Genomic DNA, 16,869 nt, shown 5'->3' with positions numbered 1-16,869 from the left:
TCGTAGCAGAACCAAGATTGGAACCTACTTCTGACTAACTCCTGGCCTCCAGGACTACACATTTCAAATATTTCTATCATTTAATTTACCTTTGTCCACAGTAATCAAAATTCACTTCATATGCCTCTGGAATAATTGATCAGTTATATCAAATATTTACTTTTGTTTGTGTCTAACGAAGTACTCAACCCCGCCTTGGAATGCTGTTCTTTTAAGGGCCCAGACAAATGCCACTTTCTTCATGAAGCTCACCCCTAAGTCCCTTCAGAAAATAGGATTTCTCCCTCCTCTGCCTTCTGTTTTTGTTTGTGGTTCCTGTGGTCTGTCGTCAATTATGAGCTCTTCAGGGACAGGGACCGTGTTGGCTTCATCTTTGGACCCCATCCTGTTCTAGGCCAGTGAAGTGGTACCTGGGTTAACATGGCACCCTGTCCGTACTGTTTATTGGGTGTCTTGCATGCCATATGTCTAGGGTTCTGAAGACAAGTGCATACTTCTTGGAGGCATGAAAATTGTATCTGTGTTGGGTTTAAATTCTAGATGTTTACCTCTCTGCTGACCCTGGACAGGATAAATTTGTGTCTGAGGCTTGGCAATAAGAGGTATGTATGGGGAGCATCGCTAGGTGCCTCTGCCTCTGGGGCTCAGCGTCACCCTTTTAGCAGTAGTAATAATAATAAACTCTGGGTGGTACATTTTGTGTAGTGCCTTCTATCAACAGCCAAATAGCAAACCTTCTGGGTCTTGAAAATATTTCCACATTCATGTACTAAGTGCACACTGTAGGCATTTAAACATTTTATAAGTGCCTATGGGGCAAGTTACTCAGATGCTCTTTTCATTCAGTGAGTTTACGAGTGAAAATTGAGGGCATGATTTTTCTCTTTCATGAAGAATAGCGGGCCACGTGCCAGATGAATAAGAGGAAAGGTCCAGAGAGAGTTCATGTATTCTTTTTCCTCTGTGGCCTTTCCAGTTTATTAAAACTGGCAGCCGATTCTTTCATTAATCATGACATTAAGACAGCAAACACACTGCGATGCTCTGTCAGAAGATGATTGGAAGGTTCGCTTCGGTAAGAGGAAGAAGGGGACTTCCCTGGTGGTCCAGTGGTAAAGAATCCACCTTCCAGTGCAGGGCACAGGGGTTCGGTCCCTGATAGGGGAACTAAGATCCCACATGCCGCAGGGTAACTGAGCCTGCCCACCACAACTACTGAGCTTGCACACCTCAACGAGAGAGCCTGTGAGCCACAACTACAGAGCCCACGCGCCCTGGAACCCGTGAGCCACAACTAGAGAGAGAAACCCACACGTCACAACTAGAGAGAAGCCCACATGCCGCAACGAAACATCCTGCATGCCGCAACTAAGACCCAGCGCAGCCAAAAATAAATAAAATAAACAAATAAATAATAAATACATCTTAAAAAAAAAAAAAAGAGGAAGGAGGCTTCTGTTTTGCGTGTCAGCCCTCCAGAGGAAAGCGTGTCAGTTACCTTTCCTTGGTGGTTGCAGGTCAAACTAGAAGTGGTTCACAATGAGGTATCACCTCACACTGGGCAGAATGGGTATCATCAAAAAATCTACAAACGATAAATGCTGGAGAGGGTGTGGAGAGAAGGGAACCCTCTTGCACTGTTGGTGGGAATGTAAATTGATACAGCCACTATGGAGAACAGTATAGAGGTTCCTTAAAAAACTAAAAATAGAACTACCATACGACCCAGCAATCCCACTACTGGGCATATACCCTGAGAAAACCATAATTCAGAAAGATAGGTACTTCCCTCGTGGTGCAGTGGTTAGGAATCCACCTGCCTATGCTGGGGACACGGGTTTGATCCCTGGTCCAGGAAGATCCCACATGCCGCGGGGCAACTAAGCCCGTGTGCCGCAACTACTGAGCCTGCACTCTATATAGCCCGTGGTCTGCAACAAGAGAAGCCACTGCAATGAGAAGCCCACGCACCACAACTAAGAGTAGCCCCTGCTCGCTGCAACTAGAGAAAGCCTGCGCACAGAAATGAAGACCCAATGCAGCCAAAAATAAGTAAATAAATAATAATAAATAAATAATTAATTTATTTTTTAAAAAAAGAAAGATACATGTACCACAATGTTCATTGCAGCACTATTTACAATAGCCAGGACATGGAAGCAACCTAAATGTCCATCAACAGATGAATGGATAAAGAAGATGTGGCACATATATACAATGGAATATTTCTCAGCCATAAAAAGGAACGAAATTGAGTTATTTGTAGTGAGGTGTATGGACCTAGAGTCTGTCATACAGAGTGAAGTAAGTCAGAAGGAGAAAAACAAATACTGTATGCTAACACATATATATGGAATCTAAGAAAACAGTACTGATGAACCTAGTGACAGGGCAGGAATAAAGACGCAGATGTAGAGAATGGACTTGAGGACCCAGGGGAAGGGGAAGCTGGGACGAAGTGAGAGAGTAGCAGGACATATATACACTACCAAATGTAAAATGATGGCTAGTGGGAAGCAGCCGCATAGCACAGGGAGATCAGCTCGATGCTTTGTGACGACCTAGAGGGGTGGGATAGGGAGGGTGGGAGGGAGGCTCAAGAGGGAGGGCATATGAAGCTATATGTCTACATATAGCTGATTCACTTTGTTGTACAGCAGAAACTAAGACAACATTGTAAAGCAACTATACTCTAATAAAGATGTGAAAAAAACAAAAAAGAACCCCAAAAAACTAGAAGTGGTTCAGCGTGTGCTCCAAGCCGTTTGTACCTTTAGCACGTCTGCAAATAAAGTAAGGCCATTTGGTTGTTGCTTTGGGGAGTAGACACCACTAAGTGTGCAGGTGCAGTGCGGTTCTTTCTCGTGTTTCCCTCTCTCTTTTTAAAACTTGTTTTACTGGGGAAATGGGGAAGAGAGAGAGAGCAGGAAGAAGCATTTACTTAGATGCAGTGTAAATTGGCATTACTGCAACGAGGGTCATAATTTTCTTCTTGGCAGCTCGTAGCTCAGGGCTGGTAGCACAGATATCCTGTCGCGGTGATCCTTGAATAACCGGACTGTCACAGAACACCGATAGGCATTCAGAAGTAATAGGATTATACCTGACACTTTAATGGGTGAAGTGGTCAGGCTCCGTAACCCTCTCGTAACTAGCCTCACCTAGAACTAGAGACAACTGGTAATTTTAGTTTTTCTCATTCTTTTTTTGGAGAGAAAAGCCAGATTTCTTCTAGGTAGCCTCAGTGTTCTCCCCAAAGAAATGTAAAACGGGCACGTGGAGGCCTCTCACAGTCACTGTTGCTGAAAATGACCTAAACAATATTCTTCATGTCTATTGTGATAAAAAATGTCTCTCTCTAGTTCTCTGTCTCTTTTTGGCCCTGGAGGGACAGCTCTAATTCACTCTTCACATCCCTTCAGTAACAAAAACCAAAGAGAAACTCATTAGCTCATCCAGAAACAACCATCTCTAAATAATAATCACCGTCATTTATTATATAAAATATGAAACTATTGAGATTGCAAATGAAAGTGGCAGCCTGCAGTTGGATGGGGGTGAGGGGCAAAAGGGAAGAGAGGAATTGTCCAGAACCTGAGAATTTTAGGGCTGATTCTGATACGATAGAGGAAGAGGAGAGAAGAGTGTGTCTGTGAAGCCGGGTGGACGGGAGAGGGGAGGCGAGGCCTGGGGAGGGTGTGGTAACCGTGGTGCATCTTGTGTTCCACCAGCAGAGTAACTCGTGTCGAGTACTAGACCCTGTTTTTAATGCCGTCTTCAGGATGTGCTTTTGTTTCATTTAAGTGATGGATGAGTAGTTCATGTGATTTTTGAATATTTGACAGCTTGTAGGGTAAGAATGCTAAATTTAACTGAGCATGCATTATGATCATATTTTTAAAGTTTAAAAAAAAAAAAAAAAGGTGTGTGCAGATACCTTCACAGGTCCCCTGCCGGCTTGAATTACTGAAATGCCTCAGGACTGCTGGCCTCTCCTTTCAGAAAGCCACGTACTATGGCCTTATTAAGCTGAAGGAAAGGGCTACTAAGACCTTTGTTCCCGCTTCTTTTTTATGGATGTTGTTTCTGTTTGAGGTTCTTGGGGTGGGGCAGGGTGGGGCAGTCTCCTTGTCTGAACAGGCCCCGCTTCTCCTCATGGGATACAGAGAAAGCCTCGTCTTAAGGAAGAATGGTGGCCGTCGTTCCCTACATTTGTGCGCACTTTGTGGTTATGGACCGCTGTGATAGCCGGGTCTGTGCTGGGCAGGGGAGGTTCGATCTACCCCTTTTGCAGATGAGGAAACTGAGGCCGGGAGGTAGATTTCCTTGATCACCATCCCTTGATCGTGGGTCCGAGCAGGATAGGACCCTGGTGGTTCTGACTCTGGGTCTGGTGCTCTCTTGTGCTGGGAAACCAGCGTGAGGTGCTGAGAGCTCAGGAAACTGGGATTCCTGACCCCCTCAGCTTCTAGCTTCTTTTTCCTCCTTTGGGGGAGGGGAGCCACCGCTGGCTGCACCTGTAAGTGGCCATGGTCACCTGCAGCCCTTTCCTGCTCAGGTTAGTCCCAGGCCCTCCTCTCTCCTTCCCTAGGGTCTGACTCCCTCCCCAGGGCTGTGGTTCCTGTTACTGGGGCCACAGTCGTTGGTAGTTGGCGCTTCCCTGGGAGGCTGGGATGTCGCCCGTCTGCTAAGCCTACTTGGAAACCTAGTTCCGCAGAGCCCCCCAGCTGTCCACGCGCTCTCTGCCCGACTCCCCTAGACTCCATCCAGAACTCGGGGCGTCCCAGCCTTCCTGGCTTTCCTCCAGGCCCAGCTTAGGTTCTAAAGTCCTTCCTTCTCATTTTTTCTTTCAACAAATCTTCATTCATCACCTACCGGGTGCCAGGCATTGTGTCAGGTGCTGGGGAAGCAGTGATACGGGAGCTGGGGGGAGGTGGGCATCAATCAGAGGCGCACATGTGCCACTAAGTCCTCTGATGGGAGGTTCCTGGTGCCGCGAGTCACTAAAAACTCACCACCATCAGCCGTTACTGGACACGCGCTGGCGACCCTGCTCTGCTCCTCCAGTGAGTGCTCTGTCTCCTTCCCAGGACCCCTCACACCACAAATCCTACCCACGTGGGGATAAGCAGGAATCCTGGTGCGTACATTTCTGGTGTTAGTACAGTTGAGTATTGATAGTTTATAAAGCTCTAGTCCTATTCTGGCTACAGAGCGTTGGTAGTTAAAAGAGAGGCTGAGAATGTAAAGCATTCCCTTCCGTGTAAAGCAAGATTGGAGCTGTGCGAATTCGAAGGAGGGGATCACTTCCTCGTGGGGAGGAAGTTGAGCTGTTTCTTAGGTGGGCTTATGTCACCCCCTGGTACTGCCCATGGGTAGCTCACTGGGATGCCCTTGAGCTCTGGAAGGGGTGGAAGGGCTGGAAGGCAGGGGGTACGAAATTCAGTTCAGAATCCCCAGTGCAGTGGTCTGATACTCAGGGGTGGGGAGTGTGTCAGAATTACCTGGGGAGCTGTTTCCAAACTGGTCTGAGTATAGTCGTTTCCTGGGTATAAGTTCAAAATATGTCTTTCCGGGCCCCCCCGGGCCCCACCCCACCCCAGCTTTGCTCAATCAACTGCCAGGTCCGGGGCCTGGCATCCGTGGCTTTCAAGGCTTCCTGGGTGATTCTAATGCACAGCCAGGGTTGTAAACCTCTCTTTCAGTGAATGGATTTCTGGTGAGCCTATGATTGCAATGTCCTCACTATCAGAAGCGTCAGTAAATAACATCCAGAGGATGACGACAAGGCCATGCTGGCAAATCCATCCTTGGAAAAATTGAATTGTTTGTGTTGTGAAAAGAATTTGATGGTATTGACCTTTATTCGATTTAATCGAACATCTTCAACCAAAACATCTAATTCTGTTTTATGTTACTAAAATATACTTGACTAGGTGAAAAAAATAAAATAAAATCTGAACCATCTGCTTGCTTTTTGAAGACCCTTTCTTCCCTCTTTGGTGTTTCTAGGTCAGTAATTAATCCAGGAAACTTTAAATGTCTACTCCTATAGGCACTGGGGCATATACAAAGAAAAGTAAGGCACAGATCTAACTTTAAAGAGATCACAGTGTGGTGAAGAAGATGAATTTGTTGAAAAAGTTTAGGGTACAGTTCTTACAGGTGCTTGTTGACTTAACATTGCAGATGATCTCGTTTTCATACCTAGTTTTTATTCAGCTGCTTTTTGCAAATCTGGAGTGAAACTCGCCCCCTTGCAAGATAAATCATTGTAGACTTTAAAAACTCTTCTTATTTTTGGTTAAAAGTAAGACCCTGGGTGGAGTGGAAAATCACAGCTTCAGATCCCAGTTCTACACTCTTTGTGTGAGTTTGGACAAGCTTCTCAGCCTGATATGTTTCCTCATTTATAAAATGGTGAGAGTACCTCCCAGCATTGTTGTGAGGATTTAACAAGAAACAAGATACCTGAGAGAACCTGGCGCTCTGCCATGTGCCACGCCCAGCACGTAGTAAGTATCCTTTGTCTTTCTGTTCCTTCAGCTTGAGGAAATTGAAGACAGTAGGAAATTGACCTCTTGAGCTGTACCGGCCATCGATTACATTGATCACATGACTAAGGGGGATGAGTCTAACAACGGTCCGCTTAGATCATGGTTTCTTGGCAGCAGCATTACTGCCGTTTTGGTCCCGAAAATTCTTCGCTCAGGGAGGCTGTCCTGTGCATTGTAGTGTCTTTGGCAACATCCCTGGCCTCCATCCACTAGATGCCCGTGGTACCGCCAAGTTGTGACAACCAGACATTGCCAAAGGTCCCCTGGGTTGAGGGAAGCAAAATGGTTCTGTTTGAGAGCCAGTGGATTAGACCCTTACCCCACTGTTCTGTGTGGTGAATCCTATCCCTCTGCCTCTTATGAGCATTTAAATGTTTTTACTCTCGGTCAGAGAAGTGTGAAGTAAAACCACAGCGAGGCTGCTCTGTACCTACCCATGTAGTAGGAATGAAAAGATGAAAAAGTGCTGGCAAGGGCATGCAGCAACCTAAAATCCCATACACGGCTGGCAGGAGTATAATTGGTACAAATACTTTGGAAAACTATTTGACAGTATCTACTCAAGCTGAATGTATACTCGCTCTATGACAAATACTTTGGAAACTATTTGAGTATCTACTCAAGCTGAATGTATGCTCACTCTGTGACCTAACGTATCTACTCAAGCTGAATGTATGCAGCAGAAATGCAGTCCGTGCTCACCAAAGACAGAGACTAGAATATTTGTAGCAGCGCTATTTATAATATCCTCCAGATAGAAACTACCTAAATATCCATCAGCTGTAGAATGAAGTGTGGTCCATTAGAGCAATGGAATACTATACAGCCATGAAAAGGAATGATTTTCACCTTCACTTAAAAATAAGGATAACATTCATAAACATAATGTTGAATGCAAGAATCCAGTCACATAAAGTTACATACCATATGATTCTATTTGTATTAAGTGGTCAAACTAATCTAATGCTCTTAAAAGTTAGGATAGTAGTTACCTCATGAGGGTAGTTACTGGAAGGGGGCACAGGTTGGGAGGAAGCATTAAAATTCTATTAAAAAACAGGTGTGTTGTCTGTTTTCTAGACTGGATCCTAGTTGGTGGGAAGGGTGATTCTGGAGGTAGAAAAATGGTGCCTAATGAATGAAATACTGTGAAGGCAAATTGAACTGCTAGGTGAAGATTGAATCAGAAATTGGGACTGTCAGTTCAGTGACCTTGACCTTCAGATGTTAAATATTTAGGACTTTTCCTCCATTGGACTTCTCCTGTTTTTACCATGGCAGTAAGTGCTAGCCAACCTGGTAAGAATACGTCTGTGGATAATTATAATTGGTGAGAATGTGAATATCAGAATAATATTTTATTTATGAAGGTTCTTTGAATGGGATTTACTGAACTAAATTGTCTGCAATAATGAAAACCACTAAAATAATCGTTTTTGTTAATAAGGAAACATTTGTTTCAAGCATATAAGGCACTAGTTTAAAACTAGTAAGTTATAGTGTTTTGCAAGAGATTTCTCCTTTCTTGGGAATGCTAATTAATTATATTCCCTTCCCCAGTACTGATTTATTCTGATTTATTTAAAACATCAATCCTAGTCTGAACTTTTAAATGCTATTTTTATCTTAAATTCATGTTAGTAAAGCAGATTTCCTATTCACTCATTTGATATCAAGTGAATTGGTTTTGTTAGGATATTTTAAATTTTTGCAAAGTTTAATGAGAATGGAACTGTTTGTTAAAAGATACTCGCTGTGACTTTTTTTTGTTGTTGTTGCTGTTTGTTTATTTATTTATTTATGGCTCTGTTGGGTCTTTGTTTCTGGGCAAGGGCTTTCTCTAGTTGCGGCAAGTGGGGGCCACTCTTCATCGCAGTGCGCGGGCTTCTCATTATCGCGGCCTCTCTCGTTGCGGATGCGGAGCACAGGCTCCAGACGCGCAGACTCAGCAGTTGTGGCTCACGGGCCCAGTTGCTCCGCGGTATGTGGGATCTTCCCAGACCAGGGCTCGAACCCGTGTCCCCTGCATTGGCAGGCAGATTCTCAACCACTGCGCCACCAGGGAATTCTCTTCACTGTGACTTTTTAAGTTAAATAAGAGGCTAACTGTGTTTGAACTCAGGTGAGAAATTAGGCAATTTGCTTTCCCGAAGTTGTCTTTGCAATTTAAAATTCACCCTTAGAGGGTGCTGTTGTATTGAAAGTTTAAATCTTTGCTTTGAAGAACCATTTTAAGTTTTTTAAAAAGTACATATATCTGTGTTAAAATCCCATTATATTACAGTACATAATCTAGTCATACTTAATAGAAGTTGAGAGTGTTTTAGCTTAGAAATGTTACTATTTTATAAACAATAAAAGTCAAGATATACAGCTTAATGGCATTTGCTTTTGTGAAAAAATTGACAAAATACTGTCTATTTTTCATCGTCATTTCAGTGTGAGCAACTCCAAGTTAGAGAAATAAGCAATGTTTTGTGATATGTTTAGGAATTCTTTCCTTGAGAGAAAATGTAAAAAACACAGAGAACTTAATAGATATTCAGGTTTACATCCTTGATACTTGAGGCATTTGAAAATTGTTTTGTTTTGGTGTCTTCTTTAATTCAACAGCTACACTGTTGAAGACCTACTGTGTGCAAAACAGTCTTTATAATCAGGTAGGGGAGAGATGCATAAATCATCTCGTAGTCTGCCTTGTTTTAGAATTAAGTGCAGTGTAAACCTAAAATACAGTGGACTCGTAAAGAGATTAATCCTAGCTAATGGGGTTCTTGTGAAAGGTGGGATTTTAGCTGAGCTTTTGAAGAGCCACAGAACTTTGCATTCTAAACAATATTTAAAAGAAAAAGTTTCGTTCCTTAAGTCTTCTTTCTTACCACTCAGTGCTAAGTTTGTTTTCACTTAAACCCTCTTCTATGCTTTCCTTCTCTTACAACCTTGTCTTAGTAATTAAGATAATATAAAAAAGTGAGAGTGCCTTGACCAATGAAGTATTTAACAAACATTATCATCACCATTGTTACTGTTGCTGTTCATATTATACTGAAGAATGTGCCCGTAGATTGCAGTGGGGTCTAGAGATGCTCTTAAACATGGCACTTTTGCACATCCAACTTTTTGGTTAGTTGATAATGTAGATCAAGTTACAGTCAGACTTAACTTTCTTCCTTTGGTAGGGTTTTTGATTATTAGTCACATATAAGGTTAAAGTGATTTGAAAAAATAAATGTGTGGTAAGGAGAAAAATAAACTTAAAAATGAAAGCATTAGTTAAATACATTGGTTACTTAGCATCCTGGAAAGAAGAGGGCAATTGAATCCATTGCGGGGGGACCAAGTAGCCCTGTAGGGTTATTTACATTTCCTGGTGTCTGTGAAAAAATAATTGTTAGACTTAACATTAAAATATTCCTTGCTTGGTAAGTGTGCTAATGAAAGCATTTTATTTTATTTCTTTATTTAAATTTTATTTATTTATGTATTTATTTGTGGCTGCGTTGGGTCTTTGTTGCCACATGCGGGCTTTCTCTAGTTGTGGCGAGCAGGGGCTACTCTTCGTTGCAGTGCGTGGGCTTCTCATTGCGGTGGCTTCTCTTGTTGCAGAGCACGGGCTCTAGGCGTGTGGGCTTCAGTAGTTGTGGCACAGGGGCTCAGTAGTTGTGGTGCACGGGCTTAGTTGCTCTGCGGCATGTGGGATCTTCCCGGACCAGGGCTCGAACCCGTGTCCCCTGCGTTGGCAGTTGGATTCTTTTTTTTTTTTTTTTTTAATGTAAAAAGTCTTAGTTTATTAACTCTCTCATGAAAAATCTGCACAATCACCACAGACACAGTCACTGCAGAGTCTTTATTCCTTCCGTTGTCCAATCTCCAGCTCACTTCTTTTTGCCAGCACCAGCATTGGCCTTTGCAGTCCCCCTGACTTTCTTCATTCTGTTCTTGCGTTCCTTTCGCTGTTTTCTCGAGGTCTTTTTCTTCTCATACAGGCCATGTCTTGCAAGCCTGTGTTTGGGCTCATTCTTCTTTGCGTAATCCAAGGAATCATAAATCATGCCAAAGCCAGTTGTCTTGCCACCACCAAAATGGGTTCGGAATCCGAACACAAAGATGACATCTGGTGTGGTCTTGTACATTTTGGCTAGTTTTTCCCGAACTTCTGTCTTAGGTACTGTTGCCTTCCCAGGATGAAGGACATCGATGACCATTTGTTTCCGCTGAAGTAGTCGGTTGGTCATGAACTTCCTTGTCCGGATAGTTACCGTGTCGTTCATAATGGCGGCTGATCTTCAAGCAGCCAGGAAGGAAAAGAGCGGCAGTTGGATTCTTAACCACTGCACCACCAGGGAAGTCCCAGCATTTTATCTTTTAATAAGTGTCTCGAGAGTGATTTTGATCATTTGGCTTTTATGAAGCAGCTCACAGTTTTGCTGATTCTATTCTAAACTGGTAGTCAACTCTCTAGCAAGTAGAACCGTTTAACCTAGTAATTAGCCTGGGCTTCCTACTGTCATCATTTTGCCATCATTATTCCACAAAGATGTTGAGACGCTGCCATAATGAACATTTATGGAGCCCTTATTTTATACTGTGGGGAGCTTTATACCAAGAACTGAAGCTTAGTTTTCCTTTTCTCCAAAGCTTATGGTCTAGTTCGGGGTATTGTTACTAATACATGAAATAATTAGTAAATAATAGAAGAGAAAAGCATATGCATACATGTCTACATTCTCTGAAAGTTTAAAGTACAGGGAGCTTCTCCTTGTAGGCTGTTTTCCTTAGCCCCCAGTTTTACTGAGATATAATTGACATACACCGCCATATTGTAGACTGTTCTTTAGGACAGATACCTCATTATAAACATCTTTAAATCTTACAGAGTTCTAAATAAATGTTTGGAATTTTTAAATCTTTAGCTGTTAAATCTAAATGAAAAGGACATATCACGGTGTTCAAAAATTAGATATAAATGATCCATTGCTTATGTCTCACCAGGGCATATTTTCTCGTATGTCCCTGCTTTTTAAAAAGTGAGGACCTTCCTTCACCCTCACATTGATTATATAAGGAATATAGTCTTTGCAGGTAAATTAGAAACACAGGAAAATATAAAAAATGCCCACCCCTCCAAGATAGGCACTGGTAACATTTTGGTATGCTTTCCAATCATTTATTTATTTTTATTTATTTTTTTCCTTTTTTTTTCTTGTTTTTTTTTTAAAAATTAATTTTTATTGGAGTATAGTTGCTTTACAATGCTGTGCTAGTTTCTGCTCTACAGCAAAGTGAATCAACTATAGCTATACATATATCCCCTCTTTTTTGGATTTCCTTCCCATTTAGGTCACCACAGAGCATTGAGTAGAGTTCCCTGTGCTGTACAATAGGTTCTCATCAGTAATCTATTTTATACACAGTGGTGTATATATGTCAATCCCAATCTCCCAGTTCATCCCACCCTCCCCTTCCAACCCTGGTATCCATATGTCCATTCTCTAAGTCTGTGTCTCTATTTCTGCTTTGCAGATAAGTTCATCTGTATCATTTTTCTAGATTCCACATATAAGAGGTATTACACACTATTTGTTTTTCTCTTTCTGACTTACTTCACTCTGTATGACAGTCTCTAGGTCCATCCACGTCTCTGCAAATTGCACAGTTTCGTTCCTTTTTATGGCTGAGTAATATTCCATTGTATGTATGTACCACATCTTCTTTATCCATTCTTCTATTGATGGACATTTAGGTTGCTTCCATGTCCTGTCTACTGTAAATGGTGCTGCAGTGAACATTGAGGTGCGCATGTATCTTTCTGAATTATTGTTTTCTCTAGTACAGTCTTTTAAATACATGTGTGTGTATATTATTTTCTGCATATGTGTGTATACTTATAAATACATAAGCAAAATTGGTGTTTAGTGTACATACTATTTTTATATTTTTTATTTGCTTGTTTTCATTTAACATATGTAGTTCCATTAGCATATGTTTTGAGTATATCATTTTCTCCTGTCATTATATTTTTTAGAAGGAATTATAATGGTTGCATACTATTCTGTCATTGATATACCACAGTTTTCATGCATTCCTTATTTTTGGACTTTTAGGTTTTCAAATTTTCATTATTATAAATAGAAGCATGATAAGCATCTTTATGTAATTCTTTGACCAAATCTTATTATTTTCTTAAGACAGAGTTCTAGAACTAGAGTCCAGAGCAAGGAAAGGATGTGAACATTTTCAACACTACAGACAGCTTGATGCGTATGTTGACTACTTTGTAGAAAGGCATTGACTGCTTACACTTTTACTAGCAGTGACACAAATTCCAATGGCAGCTCACCTCACCAGCATTAAATAAGATTGAAATGCTTTCTCTTTTTGTTAATTTGGCAGGTAGAGAATCAGTTAATTTTTTTTAATTTGTATTTTTACTATTTTTAATGAGGTTGAATAGGCTTGTTTTTAAGAAAAAAAATTTAAAGTGTATTTATTTTATCTTTTTTTTTTTTTTTTTTTTTTTTTTTTTAAATATTTATTTATTTATTTATTTATTTATGGCTGTGTTGGGTCTTCGTTTCTGTGCGAGGGCTTTCTCCAGTTGCGGCAAGTGGGGGCCACTCTTCATCGCGGTGCGCGGGCCTCTCGCTATCGCGGCCTCTCTTGTTGCGGAGCACAGGCTCCAGACGCGCAGGCTCAGTAGTTGTGGCTCACGGGCCCAGTCGCTCCGCGGCATGTGGGATCTTCCCAGACCAGGGCTCGAACCCGTGTCCCCTGCATTGGCAGGCAGATTCTCAACCGCTGCGCCACCAGGGAAGCCCCTTTTATCTTTTATTTGTTTATATTTTTGGCCGTGCTGCGTGGCTTGCGGGATCTTCCCCGCGACCAGGGCTCGAACTTGTGCCCCCTGCAGTGGAAGCATGGAGTCTTAACCACTGAACCGCCAGGGAAGTCCCTCGAATAGGCTTTTTAAAACTGTATTGGCCATTTGTTTCTCATGTTCTTTGCTCATTTAAAAATAATTTAGATTAAGTTTTTTCTTATTTTCTATTTTTTAATGTTTATATACCAAGAACATTCATCCTTCATCCACCATAGTATATGTCACAAATATATTCTTCCATTTTGTGTTTTGCCTCTCTACCTGGTTTTGGTGTTTTCAGATGTACAAAACATAAAATTTGTATATTCAGTCAAATTCTACAGTAGTTTCCTCTGTGACTTCTTTCTTTGATTTAATTCTTTTTCAGGCTTAGAAAGTGTTTCCCTATTCCAAATTAGATAGTCTGAACATTTTCTTACAGTTTTTAAAGTTTTTACTATATGACAATATCTGTTTCACTTTTCTTATTCTCTTCCCAGTTCCACCCCAGAAATGTTCTTTGCTTTATGTTTTATTTATTTATTTTATTTTATTGAAGTAGAGTTGATTTACAATGTTGTGTTAGTTTCAGGTGTACAGCAAAGTGATTCAGTTATATGTGTACATATATATATGTATATATATGATTCTTCTTCAGGTTCTTTCCCATATAGGTTATTACAAAATATCAAGTATAGTTTCCTATGCTATACAGTAGCTTTATGTTTTAAATATCTGATAGATCAAATTTCTTCATCCAAAAAAACCCAACTTTCTTCCTGATTTTTTTTTTTTTTTTTTTTTTGGTGGATAAAATTTAGAACCATCCTTCCAGTTTCCTTAAGAAGAATCCTGTTGGTAGTTTAATTATGACAATGTTAGTCTGTGAATGAGCTTGAGAAGCACTGACATTTTCCAGCGCTTGGATTTTTTCAGTGGATATGTTGACCATAATCTGAAGCCTGATCAGAATCTAGATGAGTTTCCCTCAGATGTGAGGACTTGTGTCCCCAGAAGATGCTGACAGAATCCAGTAGGAGAGACATTGAGTTAGATAATCTGGTATGTGCTGGGAGCAGGGAGGGGGAGATGGAGAGTCTACCTTTGAGGTGTTTTCATCTTAGAGATTTTATTCAACAGGAATTTATTGATGGCCTACCATGTGCCAGGCTCCTGCCAGACCAACCCTGCAGAGGTACAGAAGGCACAGCCCTTGCTCCTAAAGCCTAGATGTGCCTAGGATGGAAGCATGTCTGTGGGCAAATGATGGCAGAGGCCTGGGAGTGAGGACTCAGAAGGACGGGGGTCCCACAGGACAAAGGAGACGTGTGCCAAGTCCTGAGGGAAGAATGAGTGTTTGCTGGGAGAGGGGCTGGAAGAGTCTTGCACAAAGAGGGAATGTGTGCACTGAGACGTGAAATAATTTGGTTTTCGAGAGTAACTGTAGGTAGTTCACTGCTTGAAGCGGAAGGTGGACGGTGTGGGGAGCTGTGATGGGATAGGTCCAGCCGCAGGAACTGGCTACCCCGTGGAGTCGGCGGGTGTGGCCGCCACCCTTCAGGGCGGGGCTTCTCAGACTGTCTGCCTGGAAGATTTACAGGACCTAAGATGACTCTGTCAAATTGCTATCAACGTTTCTACCTGTTCACTCTCCTGGTCTGTAGCTCTAAGCAGGACCACAGTAGCGTCCAGATCAGTGGGAAACACGCGGTGGGGGCTGGGGATTTTATTTTCCTACAGCTCATTGCAAACACAGGTCAAGGTGTACCTGTGGGCCTGTGTCCACATGGGTGGTTGCCTCTTGGAGACTGAAAACTACATTGTAAGTGACACTGAGTCATTAAAGGGAAGTTACTAAATATTTTACTCCTATCGTTACCACTGGATTGTTTGGATCTGGTTAAATCACTGTACTTTAAAAAGAAAACTTTCCTTCTCAAAATAAGTTGTGTAAAATGAAGTATCTGAAGGCAGGTGATTTTTTTCCCTCTGAGATAAAAGCAGTGGTTCTCAATCTTGGGCGCATGTTAGAATCGCCTGGGACTCTTTAAAATCAATCCCAACACTGGGCCCCACCCCTTCAGATTATTTTGAGGTGCACCCACAGCCTTAGGATTTTTAAAAACTCCACACTGATTCCAAGGTGCAGCCAGCTTTCTCCCGTATGGGGTGTGCTAATGACTCATAACGTTTTCTGATTGAGAAATTACGTCAAAGAATGTAGCACAGTAATTGTTCTCCACAACCAACTGGGTAATTGAATTTGAACCAAAACTATCAGTTGAACTTGAATCTGTACCCAAAGATATTAAGATTAAGTACAATAATATATATTAGATGCTGTAAGAGTTTTCTTCTGACCCTCCCCGTCAGGTACCATCAAGTACTTTAATTACAAGTGATGGTGTACATACCTTTCAGTATAGCTTATTCGGATTCTAGAACATGTAATCTAGCATTAATAAATAGCCTTGTAAATTAAAGCTTGTGAAATCTCGATTTTTCTATTGCCTCCTTCACCTGCTGCTATGCCAGTTACTACTATTGCAGCAGGGACGGCAGCAGTATTGGCTGTTGTATTTATCTCCAAATAGGATTCAATTAGAACAACTTGTCATGAACATGCCTGTTACCCAAAGTGCAACTGCTAATCTTTTAACATATAAGCCCTTGAAATTATTTATCCAGTTCTTATTTTAGGGTATTACAATGTCAAGTCTTGGTCTACAGTATAGCACACCCCTTGGTATTTCCTAAATCTCCAAATAGCATACAATAGTATTAGTATAGAAACACCTCCTGTGGTGAATTACTAGTCTATTCATGGTGCCAAAAGCTAGGCGCCATCTCCAAAGAGAAAACTATTTTTTTCCCTTTATTTTGCTAGCGTGTTCTTCATGTGCTGAAGATTCTGAACTTTCAGTGATTTACTGATTCAGTAAATAGCTTTTGGGCACCACTTGTGCTGGATATTGGAGGTGTGAAGTTTAAGGCCCAAGTCCTTACAATAAGGCGTGACGTGGCGGCATGCTACTCTGTTAGCCTCTAATACACAGATGGAACAGCTTTCCTATGTGCAAAATGAAAATAATTTTATCCCTCCCACCCATCGTGTCAGGTAGGCTTTGTGTTTTGGATATGTAGTCTTACCTCCTTAAACTCTCTCTCTTTCTCTTTCTCTCTTCCTGTTTCTCCTTATCTTTCTCTCTCCCTCTTCCCCTCCTTATTTTTTAGAAGGTTATAAGGGAATAAAACACTCTAAAAGTAGTTCTACCAACTATTTTGGGAGCCATATACCATTATTTAATTCCTCTGAGCCCCAGTTTCTGCTGCTGTAAAAAGGTGATACCATCCCTGCCCTGTTTATGTGAGTTGTTATGAGAATTATGAGAGAAGTTATATGTAACATGACATCGAAATTTTAAATATACAGTTAAAGTGTAAATGGACCTT

The 16,869-nt window shown here is 41.5% G+C and overlaps 2 protein-coding genes across 7 annotated transcripts in view; one reads left to right on the top strand and one right to left on the bottom strand.

Annotated features, from left to right (window-relative positions):
- VGLL4 (vestigial like family member 4) overlaps nucleotides 1–16,869 on the top strand; it is a 273,405-nt gene that overhangs the window by 174,775 nt on the left and 81,761 nt on the right. The window lies entirely within an intron of this gene.
- LOC132374205 (small ribosomal subunit protein eS24-like) lies at nucleotides 10,386–10,861 on the bottom strand. Its single transcript, XM_059937736.1, has one exon. The coding sequence runs from the start codon at nucleotides 10,826–10,828 to the stop codon at nucleotides 10,433–10,435; it is 396 nt and encodes a 131-aa protein (XP_059793719.1). The 5' UTR covers nucleotides 10,829–10,861; the 3' UTR covers nucleotides 10,386–10,432.

The sequence above is a fragment of the Balaenoptera ricei genome, chromosome 11 (assembly GCF_028023285.1).
Source record: "Balaenoptera ricei isolate mBalRic1 chromosome 11, mBalRic1.hap2, whole genome shotgun sequence".
NCBI lineage: Eukaryota > Metazoa > Chordata > Mammalia > Artiodactyla > Balaenopteridae > Balaenoptera > Balaenoptera ricei.
The sequence above is the reverse complement of the archived record's forward strand: the minus strand, read 5'-3'. Positions and strand labels throughout refer to the sequence as shown.

Excerpts from the sequence above, each read along its gene's own strand:
- LOC132374205 (XM_059937736.1), bottom strand. The coding sequence starts at position 10,828 with ATGAACGACACGGTAACTATCCGGACAAGGAAGTTCATGACCAACCGA.